The sequence below is a fragment of the Platalea leucorodia genome (genome assembly GCF_965183815.1).
Source record: "Platalea leucorodia genome assembly, chromosome: 4".
In the NCBI taxonomy this organism is placed as follows: domain Eukaryota; kingdom Metazoa; phylum Chordata; class Aves; order Pelecaniformes; family Threskiornithidae; genus Platalea; species Platalea leucorodia.
This window is the reverse complement of record NC_138826.1, coordinates 70,619,650-70,633,364: the sequence shown is the minus strand read 5'-3', so window position 1 is coordinate 70,633,364 and position 13,715 is coordinate 70,619,650. Positions and strand designations below refer to the sequence as shown.

General features: G+C 48.3%; 1 protein-coding gene across 1 annotated transcript; it reads right to left on the bottom strand.

Annotated features, from left to right (window-relative positions):
* On the bottom strand, positions 1 to 11,025 carry PICK1 (protein interacting with PRKCA 1). The gene is made up of 13 exons (XM_082310363.1): positions 10,959 to 11,025; positions 9,973 to 10,064; positions 9,090 to 9,201; positions 8,474 to 8,602; positions 8,284 to 8,350; positions 6,873 to 6,962; positions 6,384 to 6,437; positions 6,223 to 6,285; positions 5,742 to 5,875; positions 4,868 to 4,960; positions 3,811 to 3,861; positions 2,184 to 2,328; positions 1 to 1,918 (listed from the first exon to the last, which is right to left on the bottom strand). Exons 2-13 carry the CDS (start codon positions 10,011 to 10,013, stop codon positions 1,674 to 1,676), a joined length of 1,224 nt encoding a protein of 407 aa, XP_082166489.1. The 5' UTR covers positions 10,014 to 10,064; positions 10,959 to 11,025; the 3' UTR covers positions 1 to 1,673.
* Positions 11,026 to 13,715: the final 2,690 nt, after the last annotated feature.

Here is a 13,715-nt window from a genome sequence, read left to right as displayed (position 1 = left end):
ATATCAGAGTCCGTGTAAATTTTGCAGAGCAGCTTGACCATGGGTGGCTTTCTTCCAGGCACCCAGAGAGATGATGAAGCTTCAAAAACAAATCAAAGAGAAAAAACAAAACAAAACAAACAACTCGATCATAAATTAATGCCCTTAAATAACTTCTCTCACTACCAGTAGAATGCAATGACAGAGAAGTCGAAACCCTTGCCTCCGAGAAGCGCACCGCTCATGGCAGTTGCGCTGCCTGCTAAATGAGAAAGTGCCATCTGCATCTGGGATCAGCCCACACCGGTGGAGGGAGAAGAGAAAAGGAAGGAGGAAAGAAGCAGCCTCACTTACCTTGGTTTTCCTTTCCCTCCTTCCCTTGTGCTGGGCAAGGGGGTGTTAGCTACCGCTTCCAGCTGGCCCGGAAGCAGCACAAAATGGTTGCACAGAGAGGAGAACAGGGGGTGGTAGGGGTGGTACGCTATGCACCCATGGCACTTAACACCTCAAAAACAGGGCCTACAGGCCATGTCTTCCTCTCTCCACAAGGCTTCCTGTCTTTCCTCTCTAGTTTAAGGATGGGATATCTCCTTTGCGGTTCTAAGGTGGCTCCTCCTGGCACCTGTACAAGGAAAGAGTGTGCGGGACTGGCTGCACGTCCTGAAGAAGCACGTTTAGTTATTGTCCATCGCAAGGAGCTGTAAGAGAGAAGGATGGAAAGGAAATGCATGCAGCTTTGCCGTTATTCCCAGGAACCGGTCTGCCTCAGACCAGTATGTTCACCTCGGCATCTCTGCAGAGTAGGAGGGCTCCTTCCTGAGCCAGGTCCCTCCTTCCCGCAGGGAAGGGCAGAGCCACATCCTGCAGGATTCTAGCCTTGGGGTGTAGCTATGTAGTGTGCAGACAGCGCCAGCTGTGCAGGAGCTCGGGGACTACGAAGAGGATGGTAGCCAGGGGAAGAGAGATCCAAATCTTTGCAGCAGCTCAGCATGCCAGGCAACTACTTCCACCAGCCCCTGCTCTGAGAGCTTCCCCCAGCCCCGTGGGTGGGGGGTGATCAGATCAGATGTACCACCACCAGCTCTAGGCATCGGTTCGGACTTGCTCCTATTTCTTAAAAACGGTGGCACAGAGAGCTGGGAGTGGTGCGAGTTATCATCCTACAAAAATCGGTCCTGCAGCCCATGGGGACAGATGGAAGAGACAGAGGAAGCTTAAAAGAGGTCAGAGAATGGGAAGCTTGAAGACAGTGAGCAGTGGGGTGAAGAAAACAATGCTGGTGCTAACACTTTCCCACAGCACAAGGGGAGGGGCTGTTCTTGCCATTCACAATCATCTCCAGATGTTTAACTGGCTTCCATGTGCCAGAGGGGAGTGGTGCATCCCACACACCCAGCAGCGTCCTGTCTACACAGAGTCACGTGGCGGTGCGGTAGGGGATTTTCCTCCCCACACCTCAGTACCCGAGTTGGGCAGCAGAAGTCTCTGGACGAAAGAGGAATACCCAGGCAAACAAGCAAGGGAAGAGAGAGGAAAGCAGAGGCTGGTACCAATCCAACCAGCCATTCCCACCCAAAACAGAGAAGGAATCCCGGGCTGGACATACACAGAAAGTCACAGAGGATGAATCGCCACGTGAAATACATGTTTTTGTAACAGTCTGCAAAGTCTTTCCTCTGCCCATGCCGGCACACTCAGGCATCATCAATGAGCTTTTCACCATTTGCGTCCTCCTTCCCGCTACCCTCTCTCTCGCTTCCTCCTTCTTCTTCTTCTGCCCCGTCCGTGTACGTGTCCTTCTGCCCATAGTTGAGAGTAGTGCGGGCAAGGTCCACCTCAATGGGAAAGACATCGGCATCTCGGAGCACGGCATAGCAGTCGTCGTAGTACTTGGACATTGTGGAGACAAAACGCTGGAGCTGGAACACGATGTCTTGCACTGTAGTGGAGACAAGTTGGGAACAAATCAGGCAAAAACCCCCCTCGCAAGCAGAGTGTGAAGGCTGTCATCAAGCCTCCCTTGCCAGTATTAGTTACGGTCTCCTACGCGTTAATCCCTTTTGGCTCTGAGGGTGGACGTCTCGGCCACAGCCACAGAAGGGTTCTTCAGCAAAGACTTCTGAGCTGAGACGAAGGAGGAAGATGAAGGCCAAAGCCATGCCTGCCTGACCGCTTCAGGTGCTGGACACAGCAGTGGTACTCACCATGTTTCTGGTCCAGGAGCTCTATTTTCTCTAGCACGTCCTTCCTCATCTTGGCAAAGCGCGTGCGAGCCTCCTGCCGGCAACGTAGGATAAGGCGGTATTCATAGTTCCCCGTGCTGACCCGGTAGAGGGGTTCACCCAGAGCCTGCCAAAAACATGGCGACATTTTAGAGACTCCCACAGCAGTGCTTGTACACAGTTTGCCTACCGATGCAGACTCCCAACGACCTTGGGTTATTACAGCCCTCTCAAGCTCACCGAAACTGCGGTCAGGAAGCACGAAACATTAGGAACACTGAGCCATGTCAACAGACTGGCAGTCAATGGGGCTATTTTGAAGGCCAAATACATGCCAACCACAGTAAAGAAAAGCATCACTGCTAAGCAAAGACAGAATGACAGGCACCTTTCAACCCAGCATGGAGAAGTGGAATGGCTTCTTATCTGAACTATTAAGACAGGCACTGTGAACAAACAAGTCTAGGGTCTCAGGGATATATTAATTTATATCAATCACACAAAAAGTTCTGCCCTCCTCTGCAAGCTTCACCTGATATGGATTGCGTGACATATTACACATCTACACAGGGAGCCCTGTGGTATCTACAACAACCCAGACACAACGCTGGAAACCAGCAGGAAGGGATCTATACGTTGTCCCACAAAAGTTTTGAGAGAAAGGGGTTACATCTGTCAGCAAACCAGTATTCTTCTCTTGCACCTGTAAATATAACATACATAAAAATCTGTGTTATGGGCTATGGCTTCGTAACGCACATTGCATGCGCCAAAACCCAAAGATGTTACTCTGCTGGGCAAGACTGGGATTCTTTCCTTCCCGTTTAGCAGGAAAGATACAATTACATGTTGTGTTAGGAAAGTTTTATTCCCTCCTGGCACTGGGAATTGGGCATTCCAAAAATTCAAATCCCTGCTCTGAGATCAATACCTAGGATAAAACAAGATCTTGCTTTTATGCAGGGAGACTGGGCAGGTAAGGGACACCTTTAGCTATCCTAAAGAGAGCTGTTAAGGATTAGTTGTAAAACTCTAAACAAGACAGAAAACTGTTACTGGAGAATGTTGCCACTTTTTTTTTCTTAAGTCTTCTGATTTTAAATTACCTATTTTTAGGAAAAACCCTATTGTTAAGAGCGATCTTTTTTAATCAATTTTCCTCAACTACAATGCAGCTCTCACAAGCATTTTGCTAGAGAAGCTAAACCTCCATTTCTCAGAAACAAATCCAGAATTAATGGTAAGCTGTACACTACACACAAATGGAATCTGTGAAGATAACACCTTAATCCTCCTTACACAAGCTAATATTACTTAAACGCCGAGACAGGCAACCACCGAGCAAACAAGCTGCAGAGGAGATGTCTGGTCCCTCTACTATTCCACAGCACCAGTGATTCATGACAGTTATTGGCAGTGTTTCCTAGGTAGCATTTAAGGATCTCCAATTTCTAATATGTTAAGAACAAATGTGTGTAATTCTTAGGATGTATTCACTAGTTTGGGTGCACACAGGCACAGGAGTGCTTTTGCAGTCGCAAGGCAGTGTGCGCAGGGAAGCTGCAGAAACAGCGTATGCAGTTGTCATCCCCACAGTACTGGTACTCACAATGCAGCTGTACTCTTCGTCATCCATCTCTTTGACTTTCAGGCAGTAAGACTTCATAGGATTAAAAAAAAAAAAAAAAAAAGGCAAAAAACAAAACAAGAAGGAAATATTACGAACTAGAAGCAATTTCATTATCACCCATAGCCATAGGGTTGTACCTTTTCAAGCCTTCTGTCAATGCTGCAGCTAGAGACACTGGGGAAAGCACAGGGGGATCAGAGTATATTAAACATTCCAGGTGGAAAGAAAATTTCTTCAGAAAAAGATGGGGAGAGAAAACAGTGGGGGAGAGAGAAGGCGCTTATTATTTTTATTACAGGAGCAAATACTTTAGATAAGTATAACCTAAGTAAGAGAAAAATCCTATGTTCACCTACTGTTTGGGAAAACACAGTACCAGAAAAGTATGAGGAGGCAATAAATAAAGCGGGGGGAAAAAAGGTGACTTGTGGGAAGGATTGATGTGGGAAGAGATGCTGCCATATTCACTTGCCTTAGGGCTGCAGCTCCAAATACTTCTCTAAACTGGTAAAAGGAAACAGATTCCTACAGCTACAGAACAGATACACTTAACAACCCTACCCTATTTTTTGGGGTGTAGAAAACAAAGGGTGAGTGGAATGGAGAAGGGGGAAAAAAAGCGTGGTCTAAATGAAAACAAACATGATTTGACAGTGGTTTAATCTCGCTAAAGAAAGACTATCCAACACTACCTGAAAAATATGGACTCTGAGGCTGTTGAGGGGAGTTCAAGAGCATAAGTTGCACAGGAACTCTTTACAAATAAATGAGGAAATTTGGTCATGTAGAAAATAAGTCATCTGGGTTCTGGGAGATCTCTCTTACCAGTGAGAACTATTGGGTCAAAAGCAGGTGTCTGAATCTGAGTAATCCAGCAATAAACAAAGAATTGGAAAAAATAATGCATTCTTGCAAGGATTGTCGACCTGTGATTGTACAGGCTATACGTGACCCTCAGGATATGATTCTAGGAAACTTAATTTTAACCAGCACGGGGGGGGTGGGGGGAGGGGGCAGGAAAAAAAGAGTGGCTCACCAAATATTCAAACTTGACATCCAGGTATTTTTTGATAGTCAGCCTTGTGTCAGGAATGGCTTTATTCAGATACGTATTCAAGTCAGTAAGCATCTGCAAGGGAAACATCCTGTTGCTGAATGTAAGACCAAAAAGCATGACGACAATTCATCAAGTGCAACCTTCTAACCAGCACATGTCATGAGACTGCCTCGAGTTAACTCTTTTTAACTACAGCGTATCTGAAAGAAAACATTTGATCTTGACTCACAATTGCCATGGTTCGAGCATCCACTACAGTCACTGGCAAGTGGTTCCAGCATTAGAAATGCACGCCTCACCTCTAGTCTGAATTCATCTTCTTCCAAATAATCTTGTTTCATTTTCAACTAGTCCTGGAAACCGTTCTCCCTGACTCAGAGGCCCACTACCCAACATTGTCCATCCAACAATGCTCAAATCAACATTTAATACTCTCTTTGCTAAACTAAGTGGACAGATCCGCTGGAGACTTTCACTCAAATGTATTGATTGAAATCCTTAAATTGTTCCTGGACTGCTTATCTAAACTCTTTCAAATCTAGTGACATCTTTTAATTATGGGTACCAATATCAGGGAAAGGGCTCTAGGGACTACACTGATCAAACTACCCCCTCATCCCCAAATGAAAAGGAGAAGAATATACTCGTGTGCACAAGTCAAAGGGGCAAGACTGATATATTCACTATGTTACCTCTTAGGTTCTGCATGAAGAGAGTTCCCTGAAGGAAAGCAGACAAAGACAGTTCTTCCCACAGTGAATGATCTTTAAGACCACACCTTCAAAGACAGGCTTCTGTCTTTCTAGGTTCCCCTCTTCTCCATACCCTTTACTCCTATGGTTAAATTCTTTACCGGTTTAATTGTTTTCAGAAGGTGAATCCCAAACTTCTCAATGTTGCGATGGGCATCAGCAAACTTCACAAAGGCTTCACTGGCAGCTGGTTGCGGCTCCCGTACACCAATGACAGAGAAAACATCTCCAAATGCTGGATGAGGGTAATAAATACAAACAGATGAAAGAAGAGGTTGACCCCGGATAAGAATCTTGCCTCCAATATTACAACTCCTTCCCATAACATTGCAATTAGCTGGGGAATGATGCTACATATTCCCTAAGGGCCAGAGGTAGGCAGGGCATTTCTTCAATGTCTCATGTGAAAGACACGGCCTGTGTTAGCACCATGACCGCTAATGCCAGGAGAGGAGCCCTTCCCAGCTCATTTCTGCAACACTGAGTTTTCTTGGAGCGAGGGAATCATGCATCTAATTACTGACTAAAACCCCTGAAACTGGAGGTCAAAGATTTCTGCTCCCTTCACTCAAGATTCTTTACCTCTGTGTGTCTGGGATAGCTCAAAGAAAGCCCTGAGAAGACTCTTGGTGTGCTCTGTCAAGCCTGTGATGGAAGCCAGAAAAAACATTGAAGTCACTTCACTGAAACGTAATGGAGGCATCCCTCTCTCCCATCTGGTGTCTGACGAAGACACAGTTTACCTTTGTATAACTCTGCAGTCCTCTCCAGCTCCTCTAACCTCTTCACTAGTCCATCTAAATGGAAACAAGAATCAGAATACAGAATTACAACAGTCAAATCCAGGACGCAGTTAAGACTTGACCGACTGGAAAAACACCAGTTTCATATTTTTGGTTCGAACTTCTCTCACCTCTAAAGCCTGTCCCCTGGTCCAACACGGGAAGCTTTTAGAATAACTGCCAACTAGTTTTACAGTGTGGCGTCATCATCTATCAGCATTCACTAAGTGGATCCCCACTTTAAATTAATTTGACCTTAGCTAACGTTTTAAATGGCCCCAGTGACAGGATATATCACTCAGGAAGGCCAGAGGCGATCACAACAGTGAGGTATAGTAGAAGGAAAGAATTACGAAGGAATAATGTGGAACATGCGAGTAACTACAAAAAGTTGGTAAGCACAAAAGGGAAGTGTTCCCTTAAGAAAATGTCCTCCTGGACAATACTTACCATTGCAAAGTATGGCTCGGCTTAACCCCAGGGCATCCGCTGTCCCTGAGCTCATGTTCTCTACCAGTCGATGCTTTACTTTCTTCAATACTAAAGGCCAAAAGAGAGTTGCAAACCACGATCAGGGTCATTTCTATGGGCATGAAAAGCACACTAGCACGCTTCACCACCTTCTCAGGCATTGAATAAACTGGCCAGTCTGAACTTAACTCACTATTGAGGTAGTGAGCAGAAAAAGAATACCACAGAAACTAGATGTTCGGTCCAGCTGTGCATAGCACTTCTTCTATCTTCTGTCTGTTCTGCTCTCACATCCTATATACTTCAATCAATAGAGCTCCAGCACTTCTTTTGGAAGACTATTCCAAAAATAGCTACCTGTCACGGTATTTGGAACTAAACTTTGCTTATGCTACTTGCTGTATTACTTCAACTGAAGCCAGGAGATGAGGCTGAAAGCAAGACAAATAGGATTTAATGCTCAAAGTTATCCCTTTGCTTACTTTTATCTTTTGGATCTTAGTTAAACCCTTTTGTCACCCCTTGATGGAATTAATTTCTGTCTTTGGTGGTCATACCCTGCAAATTACTGGAGACAATTATGGCCTCTTTGGAATCAGATGACTCCAGCTACATTTATTTAGAGGCACACTTGCAGGGGTGCCAAGTGCCTGCAGCTCCCAAGAACTCAGCTGGAGCCACAGTGTTCAGCACATCTGGAAAATACCATATTCTCACTGCTCATTCTGACTCATTCTGGTTCTTTTTCCCCAGAAATCCATCTTAGTCCTCACTGTTTTCCTGAACCCCTGTCAATTCATTAGCACCTTAATCACCATGAAAAGAAATGAAAGCAAAAAGAATAGATAGATTTTTTAGGAAAGTGAGAAAGGTAGACCATATAATGGAGACAGCTGTGCAGGCTTAGTTCAAAACACACACTTTGATTTAGAAATAAAGCCTCCCCTCTCTCCTATAAAATTTATGGTTGTACAAAACTCAGTGTAGATAGGTATTTCATCACTGTTCTCCAAGCTGAGAAACTGCAACCACTGTTTTTTGATAGATGCATTTCTGTGTACAGCTGAAACTCTCAATAGATCAGCATAACTTACACGTATCAAAAATAAATAAATTAAATTATTATCTAGTTGAGTTTCATCATCCATGCTAAAGACAGCACAGAAAAACAAGCCTCCCACAACAACGGTCAAGCCTCAATTTAACTTTAAGACTATTTCAAGAACTCAGGGAAGGGTTTTTTTAAACCTGTAATTCTCTTTGACAGTATCCATCTGAAAATGACTGAGTTAAGAGCAAGAATGGAACCAGAACTTTGGTTTTAGCTGGGACCAATCTTTCACCCCTCCGTGTCACTTTAACACTCTAGGGAGAAAGAAACCAGTCTTACCAATATCCAAAGACTTGCCCTGCTTTGGGTCGGCCTGCAGCTTGTTGTAGTGAATCGTCACTTCTCCCTGCAGAAAGAGCAAATCCAAAACTACTGTGCTGGAAGCAAGTAGCGGTGGCTTCCTTTACCAATGGACAATAAACTGTAAACCACGACCCAGAAGCTCCAGTGGCCTCCTCCTACCTCTCACCTTTACCATCTGTATCATCTTGGCCACCTCCACCTTGGTCTTCCCTTTGACAGACTTCCCATTCACTCCCGTGATTTCATCACCAGCTGCTACGGTGCCGTCTAAGGCTGCTGGAGTGTTATCAAATACCTAGCGGAGAGGAGAAAGAGCACAGGTAGTCTGGAACCAAGAGGAAGAGAAAGGTGAGCGCAGGGCTGAAGAACACAAAAGGGACAATTACATTCCTCCTATTTAACTCAGTTGTATTTTGTTCATGGTGAAGTCACAGTTTTTCCCCTTTCCTAACTAAGAGGTGGGCTGATCATCTTGTTCTCTCAGGAAGTTCTTGCCTCCAGGACGTACCTCCTCAAGCGTAGGATTTCTTGATGTTGAGAATGTCACGCCATTCCCCTGTGAATTCTGACATGCTCTCCAAGGAGAAGGATAATTTCGGAAGTCTTAATTTAATTCTTCCACACCTATTAGGTACTAGGGTAAGGAAATCTTATTCACAGGAAAGTGAGATGGTGTCTCCCACTTTGAGAAAAACAAATAGCATAGCACTCTCCACGCTTTCCACCTCTCAGGCCAACACTGTTTTACAAAGACTGTTTATCCTTCCTCCCCGAGTGCCCACCTGGACAATGTAGAGACAGGGGCAGTACTGTGCTCCTCCCCCAATGCTGATCCCAATCAGGTTCTGAGAGTCCTTCTTCAGGGTCACTGTCCCAGGTACAGTGGGGATCCCCCTAGGATGAGAAAGTGGCAATGAAGAACTGAGCACGGTAGGCAGAGCTGCATGTGTATGAGACAACTCTGGTATCTGAGTCGATACAAACTGGAAACGTAACGGGCACTGCACATTTGAATTCACATTATCTCCACCACAGAGTCTATCAGCACAGACCAGCAGAAAGACCTTCTCGGCTATCTTTTTTCAGACTGCATGCACGGATTAGAGGTGCGAGAGACGCCCTCATCCACCACTAGGCACTGAGGAAACACTATCATGTTTTGGAGAGTGTTTCATCTGCTCTCAGTGCTGGAGCGAGAGGAAAACTTGCACAGCATAAATGAGATGCAAGACAAGTGCTCCATGTTAAAGTAATTGCTAATCTCATAAAAACTTTTACTTGCTCAGGAAATGCCAGTCCTCTCCTCCTTACAGACCTAAGGAGTCCAGAGTTTCTCTCCATTTCTTCTTGCCTCTTATTATCTTTCCTCCATTATAAATATTTTTTTCTTCTGGCTAAGGTCACTAATTTACAGAAGATTTGTCAGCATGGCTTTGCAATCAGAAATGCAGGGCAACTGAAAGCATTCTCCTTTGCTCACCAGCACAGCGATGCCTCATCCCCAGTGCCCAGAGGGAGCAAGAAATCAGGACTGAACAGCAAGCCTGACCCTTCAGCACACAACGTCAGGAGCAGGTAAATTTATCCACTCCCATTAGGTCTTGGCTGCAAAGACTATTTCTATTGTTAGTAAAAAAAACAGGAAAAGACAAGTGAAATACTCACAGCTTATCCTCCTCAATATCATAGTCCAAATCTGCAAACATTGTTTTGGTTAAGTGGAGCCTGTTTGTCTGAGACTGCTTATTCCAAACTCCCTGGGAGGAAAGAACAGAATAAACCCCAATAAACCAGTGATCTCAATAGAAAACTGCAGAGAATCAACCTGTCACCCTTGTCGATCCCCTTCCTTTTTTTTTTTTGAATGTCATATCGTGGTCTCTGTTCTTATATCGAAGATGAAAAACATGTCAAGCATCTCTGATTCCCTGCTCTGAATGAGACAGGAGAAAGTCCTCGAGTCTGAATGCTGCATGTTTCCAAACCCACACATGTGCAGCGTTTGCAAAGCACGGAGCAAGACGTGGTCCTTTCTGGAAGCTGCTTCTTCACACGCTCTACCTGCACCACGGCTGCTGAAGATATTGACAGTTTTACCCCCTACATCTGTTAAACATCTCCATTTTGTTCCTGACTTCGTCACAGGTTATGTCACTTTCTGACGTTCATCTCCCATCTCGGGAGGCTCCGCGAAGCTTCTCGCGACTCGTTTTCACAAAAAGCCGCGTTATTCCCCCAGGCGCAAGTGCCCCCTGTTTCATTTCCGATTTAATTTCGGACAGTAATTAGCAGCCGCCTTTTGGTTTCGCTCATCCTTGGGCAGCACCGAAGCCGCGGTGTCGCTGCCCCACGCCGCGGCGGTGGCGGCGGCGGCCTCCCGAGGCCGTTACCGCCCCATCCAACCCCACCGGCCGCCAGCGGGGCGAGGCCTTCGCCGACAGCTCGCCACGCCGCTGCGTCCCGAGGCCTCAGCCCCGGCCCCGCAGACCCGGGGCGGCGGGGCACCGGGCGCTGCCTCGGCCGTTTTGGGGGGGTTCGCCCTGACGGGGCCCGGGGAGGAGCACGACCCCAGCCCCTCCCTCACCGAAACCGTCGCCGGGGCAACCGCGGTGGGGGCGGCCCGGGAGGGGGGGGGGGGTCCCGTGGCTCACCGGAAGTGGCCGCCTGGCGCGCGGCCCCCGCCGCCACCCGCCGCCGTCAGCCCGCCGACACGTCACCGCCGGGACCAGCCCGGAAGCAGCCGAGAGCCCGGCGGGGCCCCGCCCCCTCCGCTGGCGCCGCGTTGCCATGGGGACGGAGACCCGCGGGGGCGGGGTCAGCTCGCTCCTGCCGCCATCTTGAGAGCGGCGCGGCCGCGTCGGTGGCGCTGGCGGCGTGGGCCCGGCCCCAGCCCCGCGGTCGGGCTCGCCTCGGCCGGAGGGGAAGGGGCCGCCCTCCCTCCGCCCTGCCAGCCCCCTCCGATGCGGCCGGTTCAGGGAGCTGGGCCGGCGGAGAGCTGCTCTTGGGAGAAACGGTCCTCCGGGTGTGTCGTGTGTGTACCCCCACCGCCCCGAGGCCTTCGGGCCCCTCCGGCCACCGCGGCGCGCAGAGAGGGAGGGCTGGGCGGTATGGTGGAGCGAGGCCTGTGGCCTCCAGCCCGCATTTCGGGCTGCGTCCAGCTCTGCGTAAGGTTTCTGAGGTGCCCCAGTCACGGCGGGGCGCCCGGAGGCAGAGCCTTTGGGCTCAGTAAGTCGCAGAGGGGGAGCTGCAGTGGTGGCAGCAGCCGAGGAAGAGGGTGGGAGCTGCTGAGCTGGACAGATTTGAGGGTTTCACGGCTGCCAGCATGAAACAGCCGCGCCATGGCTTGTCCTACTGCTGTTATTAGTGGATCGTGGTGAGCTATCAGCTGTTCAGTCACCAGGAGGGGCGGCCAAAGTGCGCCCACGTCAAGGAAAAGACGCTCTCCTGCACTTGTCACTTGCATAAAATACAGAGCTGTTACCTATGGAAGGTGATGTACCCTGTACAAATACACCCAGCGCTGGCCTCCCACGGAAGGGAGCATTTCAGAAAGACATTTGTGAATGTGAACACGTCCCAGACTGATGATTCAGATGACAGCAGGGACACAAAGAGCTTTGAAACTCGTTGGCACAATTGCCCCTACTGCTGGCAGGCCAGCGGCGACCTGTGGAAGCAGTGATTTGGAAGCCAGTCAGCACAGCTGTATGCAAAACCAGTGCGCTGCCATGTGTACGGCAGGATTGCCAAGCTTCTGCGCGTTCTGCTCCTCTGCGATGTGTGTGGGGGGGTAGTGGTTAGGTGTTCAAATGAATTTTCTGCCTCCATCAAGACAGCACCATCACTGGGAGAATGCTTTGATTTCCCAGAAGAATGCGGCTGCCTGTTGTGTTGTGTGTCATCTCTTCCAGCTGCTGCTGGCTTCTGAGCAATTACCAGGCTGCCAAACCTGACTTATTGACGCAGATCAAAAAAAAAAAAAAAATTGCACTCTTTGAACTGAAAACTCCTCCGTGACCAGGAACAAGGGCTGGCCGATGACAATGACCTCTCTTGCCAGCTGAGAGGGTGGTTAGTGTTTGCAGTCTGCAGCCCCGTGAACCTCTCAACTGCATACATCAAAACACCAACTAAAGCCACCCACAATGTTGGAGTACAAGGGCAAAAGCGTGTTGTTAGTAATCACTTTGAAGTCCTGGGTCTAAGAGGTGATTTATTTATGAAGGGAAGCTGAATGAGAAATGCAGTCCTTCAGGTAGGAGCTCTCTGAAGAGAAGAGACTGACATCCTGACCCTGGACGCTGACAGGAGTTTTACATCAGTGAAGCGCTAGAATTGATGAGCCAGGCCCTGATCTCTGCACGTGAGGAGCTGGCTGGGGCTCAGCAGTACAATGGCACAATGACTGCGGCTGAGGATGATACAGAGAAGACAGAGCCAGTCTCTTCCCAAGGCTTTTGCATAGCAAAAGGCAAGAGGCAAGGGTCGCAAGTTGCAGCATGGAAATTCGAGTTAGATAAAAGGAAAAAAAAATTACTATCAGGGTGGGTAAGCACTGTTGCAGCAGCCCAGAGAGGTGGCGGAATATCCACCCCTAGAGAAAGTGAAAATGTAACTGGACAGATTCTGCGATGCTGTGATCCTGAGACCCTGCAACATTTGGAAATGTTTTCCTGTGTAATTCCCTTTCAAATTCTTGCATCAAAACAACTGTCCATAACTTTCTTCTTCTTAAATACTTACTTTGAAATGCATTTTTTTTTAAAAATCCATCCCCTGTCCTCCTCAGAGCATATAACTTCGCTCTTGACAGCTGGGGGTTAACATGTTTGTGGTACAGTTGCATTGCCGCTGCTGCTGAAGTCCGGCCCCTGGCTAGCTGGGCACTGCCGAACACAGAGGAAACCCTCCATAACCCTCCCCAAAGCTGACAGCTAATACAGGCAAGAGCCGATGAGGCAAATGTCACGCAGCAGATCGTCGGCAGAGGCAGAGGTCGGGCCTGCTGGCTGTGCCGTGCCACGGCAGGACTGCTCCGTGCAGTGGGTTAGGGGTCTGGGAGTCCCACGCTGTCCCTTTGCTGTCTCCCGCTTCGTGGCCGTGGGCTTTGCAGGGTCACCCCGGGAAGAGGTGACCACCCGGCCTGCCGCCTGGGCGTCATTGCTAAGGGGGGAGCTCCACCGTGTGGGCGCTACTGAGAACTGCTGCTGCAGGAAGGGAGCCTGGGTTCAGGCGTACTGGGTTTGCCACGGTGGGATATTTCTCCTATTTTACTGCAAGGGGGGAAAAAAAAGTTTCCCCCACACCTAGGAGAACACCTGCATAACATAAATCATTGCTCAGTGCATGGCTGGGCAACAGAGCAGTTAAAAGAAGTACCAGGACCTCATTTCTCCTTGGTCTGCTTC